General features: G+C 30.9%; 1 protein-coding gene across 4 annotated transcripts in view; it reads right to left on the reverse strand.

The window, feature by feature from the left end:
• Positions 1–22076, reverse strand: part of LOC115886471 (putative protein kinase C delta type homolog) — a 165977-nt gene extending 143901 nt beyond the window's left edge. The window contains exons 1-6 of one of the 4 annotated variants that reach the window (XM_030905706.1): positions 21838–22076; positions 15971–16125; positions 14832–15043; positions 10965–11080; positions 8692–8777; positions 2231–2360 (exon numbers count right to left, since the gene is read on the reverse strand). In XM_030905706.1, coding sequence (XP_030761566.1) covers positions 2231–2360; positions 8692–8777; positions 10965–11080; positions 14832–15043; positions 15971–16102 — 676 coding nt within the window. In that variant the 5' untranslated portion in view covers positions 16103–16125; positions 21838–22076. Of the gene's footprint in view, positions 1–2230; positions 2361–8691; positions 8778–10964; positions 11081–11146; positions 11209–14831; positions 15044–15970; positions 16126–21706 lie in introns of those variants that run through there. The other 3 variants (XM_030905698.1, XM_030905688.1, XM_030905715.1) reach the window with 3 other exon arrangements.
• Between the last annotated feature and the right edge of the window lie 184 nt (positions 22077–22260).

A 22260-nucleotide genomic window follows, 5' to 3' on the forward strand; every position in this document is an offset into this window, starting at 1 on the left:
TAGGCAGTTCTTTTCGAAAATGAGATTTTTAAAGCCCTTTAAAAAAATTGGCCGATCGTTTCTTGCAACAGTCAGTTCTTCTGCTTTTAAAATTGGTAGGTGGGTGGAAGAAACACTGTTATTTTTTGTTATAATATTATAAAAAGTTTATTTATTTTTATGTATAAATAAATATGTTTATAAAACAGTACAATTTTTGCTTTTTTTATAATTTCCCTTATAATAGTAGTATTCTTTCGTTCTGAAAGAAACTGCAAATTTTCACTTAAACAGTTTAAGTGAAAATTTTCAGTTTCAGAATGAAAGAATTCTACTAATAAAGGCTAATTTAAATTTTCCGCCAGCCAGAATGTGCGATAATGTCTTACGATACGTTTTATACCTATCTCTTTCTTTTTCATATAAAGCACACATAATAAAGAAAGATAGCAATAAGGACGTACGTCCTGCCATGGTCCTGCTAATTGGTTTCAAAATTGTTATTCTGAGTTGCGCTACGGGAACGCGGTCCCACTCTTTACCATGAGATTTGTCAGTCTCTTTTTATTTGTTTGTCTATGGTTTGGCTCAAAACGAAATAAGTAAATTACCAACAGATATTCAGGCTGAGGCGACAAACGCCATATCCAAACTACTTCCATTTAAATCCCGAATAACTTATGAAAAGGAATACAAAAATTTTCAAAAATGGAAGCAATTAAAATACGTACGAGAAGAAATAAAGTTTTTAACCTATCTTCGCTTTTAAAGTATCATTTAATTTACCCTTGCGGTTAAAGTACTATTTTTGATAGACATAAGATAATTTTAACAGTTGCTATGGAAAAAAATGGTTTTAGTTTGCTGTTTTAGTGGAAAAATATTTAGAAGTCCTTGTAATTAAGTAATTCAAATTAAAAATCAGTTATTAGATAATGTCATTTTTATTTTATAATTATATGGGGACTGTTATTGGTCGTAATTTCCAAGCCAACTGGACGCCGGTTTTTTTTGCGATCATACGGTACATACGTAATAATACATATGTTCTAAATTATTATAGAGAATGTTTATTAAATGCAAAGACGTCAAATATGCGTTATTTTCAATTCAAATGGAAATATCTAAAGAAAAAAATATTGGCAAAATGTTTACAAACTTACATCTAAGTATAATATACAATACAACTAAAAAAACGGCGTCAGTGTTGACTTTGCCATCTTGACGCCGTTTTTTTTATTGATCATACAGAATACTAACAAATAATTTATGTATGTGTGTAAAATATAATTAAAAAATTATTTCAATAAGTTTCAAATAGTCTTGACTCATTCGCCATAATATTTTAAATAAATTTTTGCAGCGCATTCACCATTATGTCATGAAAATAATATAAAAACAAAACGAAAGTAATATATATAATCCTTGTTTATATGTATACAAGGATATAATGTAATATTGTTTTTTTTTATTCTTTTCTTTGACCTCTCAATATATATTTTATTTAATTTTTTCTTGGCTTTAGGTCAGGTAAACAATGAGAAAAACGGTTTTTTTTATATTATAAATTTCATTGACGTTTCGACCTGGTAGGGTCGTTATCAAAATTTATTCCTTGAAAATAGATTTCGGGGCATTGTTTTAGTTTTTATTTTAATTTTTATCGTTTTCTTTTTACAATTTTATCATTTTCATTCTTAGCGAAGAAAATAATCCAATATCCAACATTGGCATCAACACACACATAACATAAACATATCGATACAGTCGTCACAATTTTTGTAAAGAGACATACACATTGAAATGGATTTTACAACACTGATTTCATTTCAATGTGTATGTCTCTTTACAAAAATTGTGACGACTGTATCGATATGTTTATGTTATGTGTGTGTTGATGCCAATGTTGGATATTGGATTATTTTCTTCGCTAAGTATGAAAATGATAAAATTGTAAAAAGAAAACAATAAAAATTAAAATAAAAACTAAAACAATGCGCCGAAATCTACTTCCAAGGAATAAATTTTGAATAAAGACCCTACCAGATCGAAACGTCAATGAAATTTATAATATAAAAAAACCGTTTTTCTCATTGTTTACCTGACCTAAAGCCAAGAAAAAATTAAATTAATAATGTAATATTATTATATGCATTTGATACTAATGATTTTAATATTACACACATTAACAATATAAATTTTAATAAAATATATTTTTTTAATATTAATTTAATAAAAATAAAAACCTTACCTTCACATTTTAATCCTTGCCTGTATAATCCATATAACAATGATCCACAATGATCACAAAATGTCGGCGACATGTAATTGTGTATCTTGAATCTGTGGGGTACGTCTACTTTGAATCTTTCCCTTAAGTACTGAAACATAAACATCAGATATTTATTTATTATCGTTGTTGAAACATCATATTCAATGTACAGTATGCAGTGTGTCCCATAGTTTCTTGTTTCGTGTGTTTTACAGGAATATACAACAAAAACTGACCCAGACCCCCAAGCAGCATTTGGACGTCGGGACAACGTTGTGTCACGCGACCAAACGTCGCGTCGGGGCGCAACGTCGGCACAACCTCGTGCCAACCCTAGTCTGCATTAGTTTGGAGAATAATTTTTGGGTCGAAACAACGTTGGATACCGACGTTGGCTAGAAGCCTAATTTAGTACAAACTGCAACGTTGTTTAAAATCCTAATTCACAGAAATACAAAACTAATATGGCGTCTAAGTCGCGTTTTATCCTAAATTGGGATAATTATAGTAAAAATATTATTTTTATGATTTAGTTAGAGACATATGTCAGATGGCAGTGAAGGAAAACAAAACAAAAGTATTTAAGTGTGGAGGATGTTTGAAGATCAGAATTATTGATATACTTTAACCGACTCTGTAACTCGTTACCCAAGGCAAAAAGTTAAACGCAAACAACTTTATTGATAAATGTATTGTTTCTACTTTGAAAAATACTAATGGGCCTTAAAATTAAAGAAGTTTTAAAAATTTTCTTGAATTTTTTTTTTTAGTAAAATGAGAATAATTTATTCGCAGTCGAAAAAATTGTTTCCGCGTGTTTTTTAGGATCAAATATTTCAAGTTAATGTATTCAAAAAGCAGGAATTGCTCTTTTAGGAACGAAACATTTTCTTATTTAACAACATGGCGGCTTTCACTTTGTTGTTTTGGAGATTAAGATGGATAGTTCGAGTAGTCGCATACTGGACTAATAAAGTCGCAGTTCGGCCTTAACAGGTAGTATACTCGTCGCAAGATTGCCTAATTTAGTCATCCTAGAGTCTAGCTTGTGCCGCACTCTATAATCTAAATAAACGAGGGAGTGGATAAGTTATCGGTAATATATGTCGATGTATATGTAAATTTAGTTTTATATGTACCTTTCTTATGTCCCATTTTAATTAAGTTTTTTATAAAAACAAAAAGCAGCACTGAACTGTCTGACTGAACAGAACAATGAAGTGAAAATTTAAGATTTAAGGTTATGGTTCAATACAGTTGCAAAAAGGTAGTGACTCGACGTCCTACCAACGTAAGAATAAGGAAATCTAAACAACGTTGGAATTAGTAAAACAAACGACATTTGCATAACGTTGGAATAGGTCCTGAAACTGACGTCGGAAAACTATATATTGTCCAACGTTGTAACTACGTTGTCCGAATCACCTAAAGATCACTTAAGCAAAAAAGGTTAGAAGACAACGTTTATTCGACGTCGCAGAAGCTTCTACTTTGTTGTAGTACTAGTCCAACGTCGGCACAACGTTATAAAAACGTTTAAATTTATTTTAATACCGAAGGTAGGGAGCTAACTATTTTTTGTAACTAATCCAACGTTGTGTTTAGTAAACATGTGGTCGCAAGTCGTGAAAATGCTACTTGGGCCACAAACACCCAAACTTTTGTTTTTTTAATGGGACACCCTGTATATATTTTTTTTTTGTTATATTTGCCTGGTTATGAGCTTTCTCAAAATATAATATAATCTATACATAATTTGATAAACAAGGTAAAAAAATGCATTTTGATCAAGCGTGCTTTATATCATAATTTATATCATAAGAGTTTATTACGCTGTACTGTTCGGGTCGCTCTCAGGGGTCAGATAAAGCGGGTGTGAGGCCGAAGGAAATATATATTACCTATATTTCAGAAACCTGCCTAAGGATTAGCCCGATCGTGTCGTGTTAACCTAAAATTTCAAACACACATGCTTTGATTAAGACTTGGTTAAGGTTTGCAGAGCTCCAGAATTTGCCATAAAATAGCGGGCAATTTGTTACAAAACCATATAAATTATATATCACTGTAATCACAAAACTTCAATCTATTTCCGTATTGTAACGGAATTTTAAATTATGTCTTTATTTTCGAGAAAATTTAGTCCAAACATAAGGAATATTTTGTTGATGTTCGACCATCAAAATCTTAAAAATAAAGAAGTTGTCTAAAAATGTGTTTCAATACGGATATAGTATAATCCTTTATCTTTAATTTCCTTCTTCGTTTGTGTAAAAATACCTGGCCAGTTTTACATAAAACGTTAAATGCCGAACGCTTATTTTGCTACTTTTTCGTACTACTGAAATGGACTCTTTAAAGTACAATTTTGTAACTAATCTTAACTTCTTTGTGTTGGGTATATGCTGTATAAAAAACTCCTTTTTGGGGATACCTGATATATTAAAATAAAATGTTATGAATGGTACAATACAGAACGTTTGATATATAAATTATTATTTTTATATAGGAGTTTCTTGCCTTGAACTGCTAATATAGAAATTAATTCCACGCTGTGTTCGACATAATGTGGATCAACCTGCTCTCACTACCGGTTTCGGGGCCCTACCCCATCATCAGGTGAGCTTGGGTACTTCCACAATATGTCGAGCACAGCGTAGAGTATATAAACACGACTTGTCGTAAAGTAGCGGTAAGATATTAAGTCCCGCATCGCGAGATAGCGGCCTGCGTGCAATGGTAGTACTTTCGTACCACCGAGGCACAACTATCGATAGTAAATAAAGGCTTTTTTCGGCTAGCCCAAATTATATAATGGAAAATACATTTCTTTATTTACTAACGATAGTTGTCCGAGGCACAACTATAGGTACGACAAGTCGTGTTTATATACTCTACGCTGTGCTCGACATATTGTGGAAATACCCAAGCTCACCTGATGATGGGGTAGGGCCCCAAACTAAACCAAATCGGTACTGAGAGCAGGTTGATCCACATTATGTCGAACACGGCGTGGAATTAATTTCTATATTAGCAGTTCAAGGCAAGAAACTCTTATATAATTTTATTATATACCTAAAAACTGCAAGAAATTTATTTTCCATTATATAATTATTATTTTTAGACGTATTAGAGACACACGAAACCCTCATGAAACTTTATACACCTTGTTATTTCTATTCTTTAGACTTTTAATACGTAAAAACAACTTTTCTGTCCAAATTTAAACATATAAATACCGCAAACCTTTTCGTTTTACCCAGTTTTACCCCAAAAACCACGAATGTATAGTGTGACCAACGGATCTGTAGCTACGGGGTATCGGCAGGGGAACGCAGTTGTAAACAAAACACGCCCAATTTCATTCATAAAATAGGCATGGGCGTACGGTGTTATATGAAAATAATGTGTATCATAAATATAATACTCAGATTAATAATTTTTTCAAAAAACTTTATGCTATTTGAATCGTTACTGTTGAGTTAACAGATAAACACTAAAAGCTTTTATTAAAGCTCCCTTAAATATTTTGAATCATTTTATTATTGTGTTGTTAATATAATAGAAGAAATAATTACAGCTGGGGGTTGGAACCTTTGGTGTTACACAGCAAAATAAAACACGAAATCAGTACAATACACCAAAACACTTTTAATTTTACACTGGACGCACGTTTCGCTAACCATGTCTGCCATCAGCGGATGATCAAGACTGAGTCTTGAGGTATATTTATTTATATATCTGTACTAACTATATATTTTTTCTAAAATACATAATTTTAGATATAACTCTTTCCAGCAAAAAAAAAATCTTGAAAATAGTTAACTTTGGAAGCGCAAACAAAACGTAATTTTACTCACCAGTAGATCCAATATTGCTTCTTACACCAGATATGGTATCGCTCCTTGGCTATATTTTCAAATTTCGCGTATATATTTATATCTCTCTCTGCAATATAATGGGCCGCTCCATTAATATTTATCTGTTATTTTGACATTTACGCCAAAAAAATTCATTTGATTTTAATAACCCCCTAAGCGTTTCCCTGCAAAAGGAAAATTCGATTATTCCGGCAATTTTTGCAAAAGCTTAATTTGTGGGGACGCGTTTGAATTCGAGATAAAATCTATTTATCAAATTCCTGACCACTTCGAAAAAGTCGTAGAGCTTTTCGACAGCAGTCTCACGTGGTCGTTTCTTTCCAGAGCTGGATATCATTTTATCGGGGTTAGTTTTCAGCCTTCTTTTTATCTTCTGTGTGAAGTTTTTTATAGCCGATACGCTAACTCTGGTATAAAGAAATATCCGCTCAAGTTTACGTTTAAGCGGCAACTTAAGCGAACTCTCTGTAGCTTCTTCATCGCAAACCCTATTATGAACACAAGGAAATAAATCAAATGAGATTTCATCCACGTTATTATTAACTTACCTATATAAATTACCTATTATTTCTCTTGTCTGACTATGTAGCCTCTTACCCTTAACAAATTTATTCATTTTAAAACACAAATATACGATCAAACTTGATATTAGTAATTAAAAACTACGAACGAAAAACATTATAACAAGATAACAAAACAATAAAACACAACCTAACTATCAAATATACGATAAATATAGGAATAAAGTTTAGGATAACCGGTATAAAATAATTAAATAAAGTAATAATGATCAAAAAAATGACACCGCCACTGGATATTTCAATAGTATTCAATATTCCTACTCTTTTCAGAAGAGACCGTGAAGTTGGGGATAAAGCAAGCGAATAGGAAAGGCGTAAAAGCCATGGCAACCGCGTGGTAACAAATTCTGTGACGTACTTCGCCAATCATGTTCGATGAATAGGCGGCCATGCGCGGCGATGCCGGTTTGCCAATTATATCGTTGAGAAATCTCAACTTTCATAATAAGCAGATTATACAGAATGAAAGAAATATGTTATTAAATAAAACATATCGAACAATATGAACTACGTTAAAATTCCTTAGTAATATACGTCAGAATATATGCTAAACACATTATATATAATAAAAATATATTACATTTATAGTTCATCTCTGGCAATTTTGCAATTTTATAGATAAACGTGGCAATATCGATTTTTTTTTCTCGCATTCCTTCCGTAGCTTCAGATCCGCTGGTCAAACAGTAGCTATAAATAAATTTCCTGGCGGCCATTTCTTGTTTTTGATTTATTCGACATTTTAACTGAGAAACTCACTCTTTGTCCCTAACAGCACGTAACTTTTTAGTAATAAAGAATAACACAACCAAAATAAAAGGAATAAAAAGTACTTTTATTGTATAAAAGTGACTTCTAAACTGACCAGTTTTTGAAAGCAACTCCGTAAAAAGTTTTCTATATTTCTCGTTTTTTCTTGAAGACACCTAAATAAAATGTTTTACGTTATGAAATTGAACATGAAAAGGAAAAATATACTGCGTGATTTGGTTTTAAATACCTAGTTAATTTTTTGTTTGTTTGAAAATCACAAAATATGAAAAAAAAATGGCGCCGGGAGGCACGTATAGCCGCCCATATTAAAATATGTTAATAAAAAGTTGGTAGGCAGTTCTTTTAGTTTCAAAGTAAATGAATTTTTGCAATTTTTTTTATCTCAAAAACTGCGACTTTGAGTGATTTTGATGTTATTACAAATTTTGTTGCAAATATTATTCCTAATCTTAAATTGAAAATCGCGTTTCGCTAGCTACTATAATTTTGAAGTTATGATTTTTTAAAATTTTTAACCCCCACCCATACCCCTTACCAACCCCCCACCCCACGAAAAACTAATGGCCAGATTCTCGGGTGCCACAGTATTTTTGTGCCAAATTTGGTTAAAATCGGTTTAGCGGTTTTTGACTTATCGTGTTACAGACAGACGGACAGACAGACAAACAGACAGACACCATGAAAATATTTTGTATTTAGATCATTTATGATCCAAATAACTCATTTTGAGTGAAATTAAAAAAAAACTTTTTTTTTGCCGATCTGAATAGCCTACCATACCTGTTGGTATGGTCAGCTAAAATGTTTTTAAGTTAATGTTCCCCCCTACTTCATTTCGTCTGGCCACAAATCTAACTAAAAAAAATTAAACTGGGCCAAATATCAATCCACAGTCCCAATCCAAACATAAACAAACCGGTATAAATGTTTATAAAAGTAACCGAACTATTTTTCATCCAGTTTTTTGAATGGAATTTTGCACATATAGGCGTTAGCATAAACATGACTGGACTATAAACACTTCAGACCACAGGAAACATAAAATTACTTATATTTAAAAAAAATGTTTTAGCTTTTAACGAAAAAAATTCAAGTGATTTTTTTCTTAGAATTATTGTATTATTTAAAAACTTCATTTCTGTTAATGTTGTTACTACATTAAAATCAATTTTTAAATTGTTGTAGTACCTACTCAGATACTTACAATAGTACTTTCTGAATTTATTCCTGAACCAGAACACTTGCTCAGAAGCTTGTCGTGGCATTTTTTGTGCACAGCTGTCTGACAACCTAAAAAATAAAAAAATTATAGGTGTGTAAAGGTGTAAGGGATCTCTCATGATAATAATGTTGTTTAGAAAAAAAACAAGCGTTTAATAAGCGCTGTATAAGACAGAAATCACAAATTTTCAGTATGTATTTCACGCCATCCCGGTTACAGTTCATGTTGATCGCATTACAATAATATTGAAATCGTGGCTTTATCATAATATTTAAGTATTTTAGTTTTTTTCTAGTGGAGTTATTGAAACTATATAATACTCAGGTACGAGGTTTGTGCGATGCAACGCTGTTTCGGCCAGTAAAAAATAAGTGAAAAAGAATTCGAACTAGGCGTCGTGTTGTGTTGTGACAATTTCAAATATTAATAAAATTGCCGAAAAAATTTTAACGCGTAAAGGAGAGCGTAATTAGGGCGTTGTTGGGTGCAAAAACATTCAATAACTCAACTTTCCCGGATATTCAAATCTCCCGCAACAACACTTTAGAGCTTCATGGTTTCCCACACCGATTTGATCAAAAGCAAAAATGGATTCAAGCAGTTCGGCGAAACAAATTAGTAAACAAAGTGCTCGTTGCATAACAAATTAAATAGACATATTATACTATGAGAGGATAAAATATAATTTGCATTATTAATGGTATACTTTTTTTCAATCAATTAGTGATTAAAAATGTTTTATTAAATTATAATTATGGACATCTAACACAAGCTGTAAAAATTAGTGTTCAGAACTACAGTTGATAATTCTACAGATATAAAAACCCTGTTTACACCCTGTATATTACGGGATACATTCGATGTTTCAATTTAATAGAGTTGTGTTGTAGAGCAGAACAAGTAACAAGGAATGTGAAATTTGTATTGTTATATCTTCTGAATTTGAGTAACAAGAAAAAATAAAAATGAAATCGCAAAATTTTTTTTTTCTTCAAAATTTCTTTTCCGAGTAATCGTTTATTTTTTATACGGGGTGAGTCTTAAATAAGTGCAAATATTTTTTCTCTCTTCTTACAAATAAGTCTAAAATAACCGCCTAATCTTCCCCTAGGAGATGCAAGACCTTGTCGTTGGTGGGGAAGCTCCTGGTCAGGTGCTGGGGGGAATCCCCCCTAGCACTTGGCTTGGTCTAAGAAACATCTCACTCATCGTCTTGTCCCTGACTGTAGTGTCGTGGCCAGGGAATTGCACCAAGACAAACGATACCGGGCGGGGCTACGGACAGTCTCAACCTTGGGGCATCGGGGGGCACCCCATTGTATTTTACCCATTACTTCTACATGCGGGGCTCTATAGAAGTGGACCGACTGTCCCTAGCGACTCATCGGAACACTATGAGATCTGGTAATAATAGTAATAAAATCATCACCGGTGAAGCTGTGGGGAAACCCCCTAGCAACACTGGGAACAGTAACAATGAAAGTTCCAAGGGGCCAAACCCAAAGAGAACTACAGGAGAGGTGGCTGACACTTGCGTGAGACCATCCTCCGCAAGTGGCATACAAGTTACCACCTCCTCCAAGGGTCGGGAGCCTACCTCCTACCTCTAAACCCAACAGGCGACACAAGCTACCGTTTCGTCTACCCGGCCTGGGTCGTAGCTCCTCGACTGTGAAGGACACGGATCTCCGTAGGAAGTCCTGGGACTGTATCATGAGTTGTAACTCAAGAAAGGGGGACACAATAGATCTCTAAGGTCGCAAAGATTAACCCCCCTCCCACTTATTCTAAATTCTAAACCGCCTAATAGAGAGCCACCACCTGATTTTTTCTGTATTTTTGCATCCCTTTTAGTGCCGTAACTATAGAACAACCGTGGCAATATCAGAGATTCAGAAACTATACCCTTGAAAATTTACGATGAACCAGGCAGTTCTAACAAGTTTTCTAAAATATACAGGAAAATTTAAAAGAAAATACACGACTTTTGCATGCATCTCTTTTTTTTGTGAAAAAAAACATCATAGACGCGTTCCTGGTCGAAATATACCAACCTAAAATTATTTGCACTTATTTAAGACTCGCCCTGTATGGAAAAAAATCAAAATACCTCGATTTTTTTTCCAGAAATGAACTATTCACAAATTCTTTCAAAATTTTTATTTTTTTTTCTTCAAATTCTTTCAAAATTCAAAATTCACAAAAAAGTATACAGACTTTATTATTTATCATAAATTCTATCAAAAGCTACTTACTCTGACACTGGTAGCCCTGTTTTCCAAATCCCCACAAGAAATCCTTGCAAAAAGCACAAAAGGTTGGTTGCCTGAAGAATTTAGCCACGAACTTGTGGCCTTTCACCGAATGCACCCTGTAAACAAAATCATTTTGGTATTTAAAAATATATTCCACACTTTAAATAACAACGCAACTGTACTTTTGAATATATTTGGGCTTAGTTTTGTACATAATTCACTATAACGAACTTGCAGATTCTTTAGAATAAGTTTTGTGTACGCTAAAAACTTTAAACTTAAATTGGTCACCGTTTCTTAGAGTAATTTCTCAATTAATGAAGCTTTATGTACAGCCATGGACAAAAATGAAACGAATATTAAACATATAGCATCACAAATTGCCTGTCATGAAGATTTCCAATATATGTATTAACGTTAAAAATATCTATACTATATCCTGCTAAAATCCTTAAGTGACTGACATACTGATTAATCACGATCCTGCTCAAACCACTCAACGTAAGAAGCTGAGTTTTGGCATACAGCTTGATTCTAGGGTGTAGAGGTTCGATAAGAAGGGATTTTTCGAAATTCCAGTTCCAAGGGGGTGAAACCACCCCTCAAATATTACAATATTTTTTATTTAAAAAACGGTCAAGTTTCCGAAAAAACGCTGAAACACGTAATATTTTTATTCTGTTTTTTTACATATTTTAAGATTTTTTAAAAATGTATACACGGTGTTTCGAAAAATCTGGTCATTGATTAATCACGATCCTGCTTAAAGCGCTTGACGTAAAAAGCTGATTTTTGGAATACGAATTGACTTTAGGGTGTAGAGTTAGGTTCGATAAGAAGGAATTTTTCGAAACTCGAATTCTAAGGGGGTGAAACCAACCCACAAATATTAGAATATTTTTTTATTTAAAAACGTATATTTTATTTTGTTGTTTCACATATTTTAAGATTTTTTAAAAATTTGTACAGGGTGTTTCATAAAATATGACCATTGAGTAATCACGATTCTGCTTAAACTGCTTGACGTTTAAAGCTGATTTTTGGCAAACGGATTGACTGTGGGGTGTAGAGGTTCGATAAGGAGGGGTTTCTCGATTGTTTTTCTCATGCTGACATAAATGTAAGAAAATTTTATCCAGTTTGTATGTTAATGGAAATTTTTGCTTTGCTTTATCATCACCATTACAAATGATTAATTCGACGCGAACGAAGTATACGTAGTATTTTAAGAAAAAGAGATAAGTTATAATAATTATTTAATAACCAAAATATCAAATACGCTACTGAAACACCTCATAAAGTCAAATTGACGTATCCTAATTATTTTGTAAGTAAAAGAAAAAATGCAAAAAAGATATATAATTAGTTAATTCTAAGTGAATTTGATATTTGACTGGTTTCAATACTGACGAAAAAATAGTATATTGTTTTATTACGAGTAAAAATGATACTTTTTGTAGTCAGACTGTACGTTTGACATCACAAACAAGGCACAAAAAGTAATTTTTACTCTGAATAGAACATGCTATATTTTTCAAACGTAACAAATAATTTTTTAAACAATTTTAAAGATTTCATATAATATAAAAAAATTAAAGAGTAATACCTTGTAAGTAACTATATATCGAGAAACTATGGTTACACTCCATGAATTTGAAACTTTATGTCAGTTTGATAATATATATTTTCGTATACTTAGGCGTAAAAGTGCTTTACTTTAATACCTAAGCGTTAAAATGACGTTTTTACATTGTCAATCCCGTGGCAAAAATTAATACTTTTCTGACTTGAAAAAACTAAATTTATTTGAATTTTCAAAAAAAAATTATTTTAAATTATCAGAAAAATATCAGTGCGCTATCGTTTTTTTTTTTCGTCTCAGGCTGTACTTCGAGCTTCCAGAACAGGCAAAATATATATTTTTTAGGATTGATCAAGCACATTCTAACCCGAACTAAATAAATCCGGTAATGTAGGGATCTAAATTAGCTTGATTAATGTGTTATAAGTCACATTTGATGAAAAAGCATGAGTTTCTTTAATCGCTTCACTACGAAACGTTTATTGCTATAAAGAACGTCTCTGAAAAAAACATATAATTTTACTTCTTTCTACTTTTGAAAAATTAGATATAATTTTATACTAACAAGTATTAGTCAAATAAACTATTTTTGTAAGAATATCTATATATTTTGTGCAAACTGTTTAAATCTGTGATCTTTGCATAGCAAGGTTAAAATCACAATTCAACAGACAAAACAGTCTTTAAAATTTTTATAAATAAATAAATTTAATTTATTTATGTTGTTAACTCAGTAATAAAAATCAGTTTTATATCGTAAAGTATTGCGTAATCTCCAATAAATTACCTTTTCTTTTACATTGATTTCGTAGAAAAATCTACATAAAGAATTTTATTAGAAATTGAAAGAATAGTGTGGTTTTTTATAACTATAGATTAGTTCTTTAATTCATTTTTAATAATGCAATAAACGGATTTAAATAAAAAAGGAGTAATATAAATATTGCTTGGATCGAGGCTTGGATTATACCGGGTGAGTCTTAAGTAAGTGCATTTTTACGGCTGGTAGATATCGATAAAAGTAATAATATATTTTCTCTTTGCCGTTTTTTAAAGAACTAGTATAACAAGTATTAATAAAAATAATATATTAATTGTATTACTAAATTAAGATAAATTTCTGAAATGACAACTTCATTTGACAGTTATCTTTTACCTTGACTGGTGCTCATAAGTAAATACAGGGCCATACGACAGGAGAAATATTTAAAAAAGTTATTCTTTTGAATGCGGGTTTTAGTGCTCTTCTTAATAAACTTAAATAGAATTATTCTCTAAAATAATTAGGGAAGTCAATAATTGACCCCATTAAAATTTGCATGGGATTTCCTATGTCCCGTCCGACGATGCAACACCCGGTATACAGTTTGTACATTATATATATTAGATCATTATATATTATCTATTTTCTTTAACAGTCTCTGGTTGAAAAATCGACCACCACCCTCCCACTCCCTTATTTGTTAACTTTTTGACAAATGTTATTAAGAAGATATGCTCCCTTTGTGCTAGTTTATATATTTTTGAAGTCTATTTGATCAAACTAGAAAATAATTAGTACTGCCCTATAAAGGGTTAACTGAAAATTAAAAAGAATAACAAAAAAAAAGAAATTGAAAATTAAAAAAAAAAAACAAAATTTGAAAAATTTAAAATTTTCATATTTATTGGCGAAGCAAAATATCACAGACGTGTTTCCGGGATTGAAGTATAACGTCCTAAAATATATGTGCCATTATTTAAGGCTCACCCCATATGTGGAGAAATAAATATTAATTTGATTTTTGTTAGAAAATTTATTTGTATCCTTTTGATGTACATATTTATTTCCTTTAAGAAAACTTGTATACGACGAATAATGAGACGTTATACAGGGTGTCCCAGAAATAAGTGCAAGTATTTTAAGGGGTGGTAGATCTCGAAAAAGAAACATATTTTCTCTTAATCGTTTTTTCAAATAAGTCCAAAATAACGGAGTTATTTTACTTTGAAAAATTTCTAAAAAAAAATGATTTTTCGCTAAAATTTTGAGAACCACTGGATCTTTTTCTGGATTTTCTTTCTTGTAAATTTAATCTACTACGTAAGCGTATGTTGCCATATTATCAAGAAATTATTTTGTTTTAAATAAAAACTAAAAAAATTCCAAAAAAATTTCAAAAATTCCGAATTTTCAAAAGAAAATATTAAAATATTTGCACTTATTTCTGGGACACCTTCTATATTGGAATAAAATTCATTTAATCCAATTGGTCACTTTTCTTGGTCACACTGTATATCCTTACCTTTGATGTTTGACAGCACCTCTTCTTCTGTTGATCTCCCTTCCGAAAATCTTCGAAAAATCATTCTCAGGCCTGTCCCTTTCAACTTCGAAAGGATTTGGTATCAATGGACTGGTTGATGAACCTCCAAGACTATAGGAAACCATCCCATCAGACTGGCTCATTTTTTGTACCATATTATGGTGCCTGGGTACTCTAGGTTTACCATGAATCTATATATTTTTTTTAAAAAACACACTGTTAAAACATTCAAATCTTTTACTAAAGGAATTAAGATGTTATGCTGATTTTGTTGGGAGTTTAGATGAGAGCTTATCTAAGTGTTTTATGATTAGTATGGAAATGAATTCTTAATCCTAAATAAACATGATTGTAAAATTTTATAATGATATTTAATATAATTAACATTCATTTGAGGACTAATATAATGTTACTACGTACGATTGTTGATGTTTGTTTATAGTACCATAATAAAATAAATCTGGGCTAGATATTTCTTATAGTACACATTTTTACGTGCAACATATGGATTAATTCAACTGAATAGCTTGATTGGATTTGTTTTCAATGGTCTGTATGAATTATAATGATTTTTTTTTCGAGAACGAATTTTTGTATTCCTTTTCATAAATTATTCTGGGTTTAAATGGAAGTAGTTTGGATATGGCGTTTGTCGCCTCAGCCTGAATATCTGTTGGTAATTTACTTATCTCGTTTTGAGCCATTTCTGGCTCCAATTCAATCAGCAATCGACACGAAAGTGAAATAAAAAATATTGACTCAAAACTGACAACTAATGAGACAGCTTTATTTATTTGTCAAATTACATAGAAACCAACGCCAACCCAGCACAATATTTTTTTTTCGTAATAAATTCCTTGAAATAATAATTTCTGAATATTTTTTTAAAATGTAACTCGGTATGCAAAAAAATATTTTTTTTATACACGACAATAAAATTAAAAAGAATTAATCTTTTCGGTCTTGTATAAAAAATAACTATTAATGATTAATAACTATTAAGTTTTTTATAAAAAGACTTAAATCTTTTTAATGACTTGAGTCTTTTCCAAAAAGAAAGATTAGAAAAGAAAAGAATAGAAAAAACATAATATATTTTATATGAAGAGGAAACTTACTTTAGTACCTGAATTATCACCCAAATCACTATACCGAGTGTTTTTTCCATTGTATCTTCTCCTTTCGCCATTTCTTTTGTCCCCACTAGAGCTTTTCCTCTGTTTGTTTACTGAACTCCCAGTGAACATCATCTTGTGTCTACCTTGTTTCAGTTCTTAAAACAAATTGTTAATATAAAAATTAATATAATAGAAATATATGAGTTTGTGCCTTGAACTGCTCATATAGAAATTCAAGGGCAAAGAAACTCTTATATTTCTTATATATCTTCTTTTACACTAAAATATATTTTATTTTATGGGGGAATTTTATGAAATATATTTCCAAATTAATAACATAATATCATAACCACAGGTGATAGACCAGCTGGTGCACTGAAAAAGCTGTGGTATTATTAGCTACCTACTTAATAAAAGTGAGTGATGAAAAGAGAGAAGAAAGATATTAGCTTTTATTAAATTAAAATAAAAAATGTTTTTTTTTTTAAAGATTTTTTTTGTAATAAAAGTGCAAAATTATCTAATGCTTTAATTTCTCAATTTCTCTGATTTTTATTTTAAACAACAAAACTAAACATGGTTATATAAAAAATTATATATTAAAATAGTTCAATATAGCTTGAGATTGGAAAAATAAGCTATTTGCGATTTTGAAAACCTACATAGGGTATTTTTAGTGTTGTTTATTTTGCTATGGTCCGGTCGTATTTTAACACTTATCCATTATAAGAGTTAATATCCATTTTATATTGTTTTTAAATTGAAATTCTAGTAGTGTATCATGCATGTTTGTTCCTTTAAATGTTTCTTGTAATAAATAAACTTTCAGTCAGACAGCATTTTTTATTTATTTAATTGTAATAGAATTGTATCAAGTGTGTAGAAGCATTAAGAATCTTCACATGTAGTTTTATTAATATGATATTTTATATAATATTACATCTGTATACAGGGTGTTTTTTTTTTTTTTTTCTTTTAAATGGAAACACTTTTCTATAGGAGATAGACGAAAACTAATATCGATTGTCTGAACAGTTTTCATGTAAAAATATGATGGTGAAAACCACATATCGATTATCTGTTACCGTTTCGGGTTACGGGTGTTTTCAAAATGTGCATTTTAACAAATCGCTGTAATTTTTGTTACATGGAAAATTTTGTACATTTTACATGAAAACATTTCAAAACACCTTTTACGTAGAATTTAATGGTTTAACAAGAAAAATTGATTTTATTTGGGACACCCTCTATATATTTAATTAACTGAAAATTTAAAATTACCTTTTCCAAAAATAGCACACTTGTTGATATTTTGTTGTAATCCCTTCGAAATACAGAATTTTAAAAGTTAATACACTTTTAATTAGTAGGCTTTAGACCCCTTATTGATTATATACCCTTAATGGAACTAGAAAACATATTTTCCCAGCAAGACGACGCACCGCCTCTGAACGCTGAAGTTATCAGTAATTTTTGCAGTTAATTTCAAGAATAATTGGATAGTAACCCAGATCCCAATAGGTTGGCCTGTCGAGGCCGCCTGACTTGGAGCCCATGGATCTAATCCTATGTGGATATGTTGCGAATGGGTTCCTTATTCTTCGTATAATCTAGACAAAATTAAAAATGCCAGCAGTTATGAAGGGTATCTTTCACCTATAAGTTAATGAATTTCGCCAGAAATGTTCAAAACTGCCCCGTCTGTCATAACATATATAAGGTTGATGTCAGACACCTGTAGCAAATCCTCTATTGATATTTGGTTTTGTAGTACATGTTTATTGCTATTAGATATAGTTTAAAATGTGATGTTGATGTTGGTAAGTATATTTTAAAATTGTTATAAAAATTCTGCATCTCTCATGGCAAGTATTGGTATAGTTTTAGTGGTAAATACGTAAATTTTTGCATTAGCCGGTGCCGTTCAAAGCCTACTTATATATCTCAGGAATCGAGCAAAGTATCAAGTGTGTTATATTTTGGAAAGTGGTGCAAATCCTTTTCAATAAATTGAAAGTTGCAGATTATATAAAATCAAATTTTCTGATAATTCTTAAATTATTAGCTATTAAAGGTGTACTTCGACATTCAGAGTTGCAAGAGTAGTTGCTTTGGAATTTTCCATGAAAGTTACAATTGTTGTTAAAATGCATATTTTTGAAAAACACCCGTAACTCCGAAACAGATATCGGTAACAGATATCGATATTTTTTTTTTTTTTTTTTTTTTGACAAAAATTGAGATCCGAACACCGATATTAGTTTTGTCTATCTATGAAAGGTGTTTGTCAAATTGTCCCACCTATTTTAGGGGGATCATTTTGCAAATATGGATAGGTTTCTCGTTTATGAATTGATTTACGAGTTATTGCTCATTATGGGCAATAATGCTACACATGTATGTTTGTCCTAGCATCCTTAGTTCTTGAAATAGAGCGCGAATTTGTGATGCGCAGTGGTAAAAGATGTTGAACCACAAATATGATGCACCACTTGGTGAAGAGGCAGTGAGACGGTCCATTCTGTTCGGGAGAACATGTAAAGGGTATATTAAAGAATAACTTTCTGCAATTCTCTCTCTCTCTAAAACGTTGCTGAAACGCAGACTATAAGTAAGCGAAGTAGACTATAAGCAGAGTACCTAAACCGACGAGTAGCGACAGTCCGTTTTCAATTACCTTTCTTTGCGGCTGCGCGAAATAAGTAGGTTATCTATCATATGAAGAAGCGAAGTTGCCACTGTTGTCATTTTATCAAAATATCTTTAGATTACATTAAAAGTAATAAAACCAAAACAAACAAAAAATAGTTTTTTAATTATTTATTAGCAGTAAGATATTTTATACACTCCGTTGAAATAAGGATAAAACAAAACAAAAAGATATGTATAAAACTTTACTCAATTAATTCCACTTTAAATTGTGAGCAGTGTATACCATGTTTATGGGACCACTTCATAAGTTGAGCGGTTAAATACGTAGTCTATCTGTCAAACGATAAAAGGGAAAGAAATTTGGATTCCATCCAAAGAGCCGACGGTTTCTGTCGCTACTCGGCGATCTACGTACTCTGATATGACCTTGGCCGGAAATCTTTATGGAAATGAAAATATAAAAAAGAGCACCAGCAATTACAATAGCGAAATCAATAACATAGATAGACGAGGACTGAAGAAATGCAATAATTTAAAACTGCGTAATTTTCCAATCAATCGAAGTCTTTAAATTCAACCAATGAAATTAATGTCGGACCATCGTATCAACTTATAACGGATGCATGAAATCAAGCTTAAAACGTCAGGTAAACCGTTATGTCCAAACGGGGCTTAAAGATGCTTGTAACTTTTCAGTAAAAAACTGGGTAATAAAAATGGACAATTTCTTTCTCTTGTATATTCTAGCGAGGGTTTGTTTTCACCACATAGGACACGGAGTTATTGTAGCTAAACGATCGGATTTTTCAAATTGTTTTGGGTTCGTTGAGGACTATTAGGGCTAGCAATTCAAAAATATTTTTTACTTAGATACAAGAGTGTCCCAAATAAAAAAAATATCAAGTTCGTATTTTTTTTAAATGGAACACCCTGTATATTATTTAGTTTCTAGGTTAAATAAAGATTCTGATTTAAGGTTTATCACACTTTAAACTTACCTTTTTGAAATATTTAGGTGTTTGTCAAAATTACAGCTAATTTTAATGCTTCATTTCGCTTAGCCTATTTAAGTTTTTTAAACCAAATATTGTACTGAAGTATTTCTATTTACTGAATTTTGTGTTGCAATAATAAAAATTATACTACCTTATACAGAGTGTTTAAAAATTTATTTTAAATAATTACTAGCTTTAAACTACAATAACTTGTTTAATTTAAATGGAACACCATGTATATTTTACGAGAATCAGATGCACAATATAATTGTCTATCAAATTGTATTATACCATTTTTTACCTATCTCTTTAAGTTTCCGTAGAAAATGCATTTTATTGTAATTTTGAACTCATTTATCAATATACCCATGGAATACTGACATTTTAGACTATTTTTAAAGATGTACCAAATTTTACTAATCAGAGTACAGATACTAATATTGTCGATATAGTTCGTTTATTTCATTAAAAAAATTAAAAATCTGTTTAATGATTTGTTAAAGAGGACCAATTAATATGATTCCTGTATCCAAACTACATTAATTGACTGTTTGCATGGGTTAATAATAATTGCTCCAAATACTAAAAAACTGAATTTTGTATGTGTATTAGACAGTGTGGTAAAAAGTAACACCTTAAAAATGATATTTCATTTTTTGACAAATGCTTATTTATTACAACAGAGACGTTCATTTTTATAACATATTATTATATTGATTTCTGATTCAAATCCACATTTATTTAGAATAATTTATTAACGAACACAATTAAGTATGTTATTAATTAGTATTTGGGCGGAAATAATGGGTGGTATACTTAATTAATGGTATACTCTTTTATAAAGATTTAAATAGTTTTCTTTTTACATACAAATGGGCTAGTAATATTAACGTTTTGCTAAAAACGATAATAGTACTAGACTGTACATCAATGTCAATATTCCTGTCAATATTCCGTAGGTATGTTGATAAATGAAGTCTAATATAAATTAGACCTCATTTATCAACATACCTACGGAATATTGACAGGAATATTGACAAGAAAATGCATTTTCTACGAAAACTTGAAAGGATAGGTAAAAATGGTATAATACAGTTTGATAGACAATTAAATTGTGCATCTGATTCTCCTAAAATATACAGGGCGTCCTATTTAAATTAAACAAGTTATTAACGTTTATAACTAGAAATTATTTAAAATAAATTTTTAGACACTCTGTATGAGGTAGTATTATTTTTATTATTGCAACACAATAACTGATCAATAAATAAACTTCAGTAAATATTTAGTATTAAAAACTTTGATACCCTTGGAGAAATGAAGCCTTTAAATTTTTGCTGCAGTTTCACAAAAAATGAAAATATTTCAAAAACGGTTTAAGTGTAATTAACCTTAATTAAATTTACCTTTATTTTAATCGTAGAAACTAGAAATGTAATAATATACAGGGTGATCCATTTAAAAAAAATACAACTTTGATATTTTTATTTATCTGGGACACTCTGTATCTTATACAAATATTTTTAAATTGTAGCTCTAATAGTCCTTCAACGAACCCAAAACTTACAATTTGTAAAAATCTAATCGTTTAGCTACAATACTCCATGTCGTATGTGGTGAACAACCCTGTATACAGGGCTCTTATGTTATTACTTATATGTATACAACTCACATATATTTATGTGAGTTGTTTCACACAAATAATTTTGGACATTAAAAAACTTTGTGAACTTGAAGATCGACTGTTCCTGACTTACATATATGTGTTTCATTTTAAAACAGTTTTTGTCTAAAGAAAAAGTATCAATTTATCTAAGAATCATCTATTTTTAAGATGTTTATAAGAAACATGCAAGGGAAAACAAACCAAGCATTCGAAAAATATTGCCATAAACCAATCAGCGCAAATACAAAGGATTTAGCTTACTGTGAAATCGATTTTAAATAAACTAAATTTATAAAAATAGCATTTGTAGAAACATTTTTCGAATATCTTTATTAATAGATTAAATAAGAAGCCGATTTCAAGCCACTTATTTTTATAAATTGTAAGAAAACATTCGAAGTATGACATACATCTGTTACTCACATCAATCACACGGGCATGTGTGTTAAAGAGCGTTTTAAAGTAGGTAACTCCAACAAGTCTATCACACGGGTTCACAATACGCTTGTAAAATCACTTAAATTCACTTTAAAAATAGAGTTTCCGTGACTCACTTTCGAGTTTCAAGTATTTCTCGTAAGTTTGTCATGTTGTTTCGATAAAAACATCGTCACTAAGCTTAAAACGTTCATTTTTGACGTTTTTTCACTAAAAAATAGTTGACAATCTGCAAGGCACTCTCGAAATCAAAGATTCGCATAATTCTGTGACTTAAGTGAGTTCATCTCGGGCAAACTATGCGGCGATCCGTGTTTATGTGTCGGAATGAGCTGCCCATTTATTTTTAGAATTTTCAGTTGATCCCAAAACATTTTCGAACATATTACAATGCTCTCCAACTCGTAACTGTCAGTAGGCAGCGTTCGAATTTTATTTATTTATTTTTTTCGGCCGTTATTTATTGGTTTACGTCTAGAAATTGCGCGTTTTTCGAACTCTGTCGATTTTGAAGAACGCGCTCGATGGGAAAGCTAGAT

This window comes from Sitophilus oryzae, unplaced genomic scaffold (genome assembly GCF_002938485.1).
Source record: "Sitophilus oryzae breed Bouriz unplaced genomic scaffold, Soryzae_2.0 scaffold_1145_pilon_pilon, whole genome shotgun sequence".
NCBI lineage: Eukaryota > Metazoa > Arthropoda > Insecta > Coleoptera > Curculionidae > Sitophilus > Sitophilus oryzae.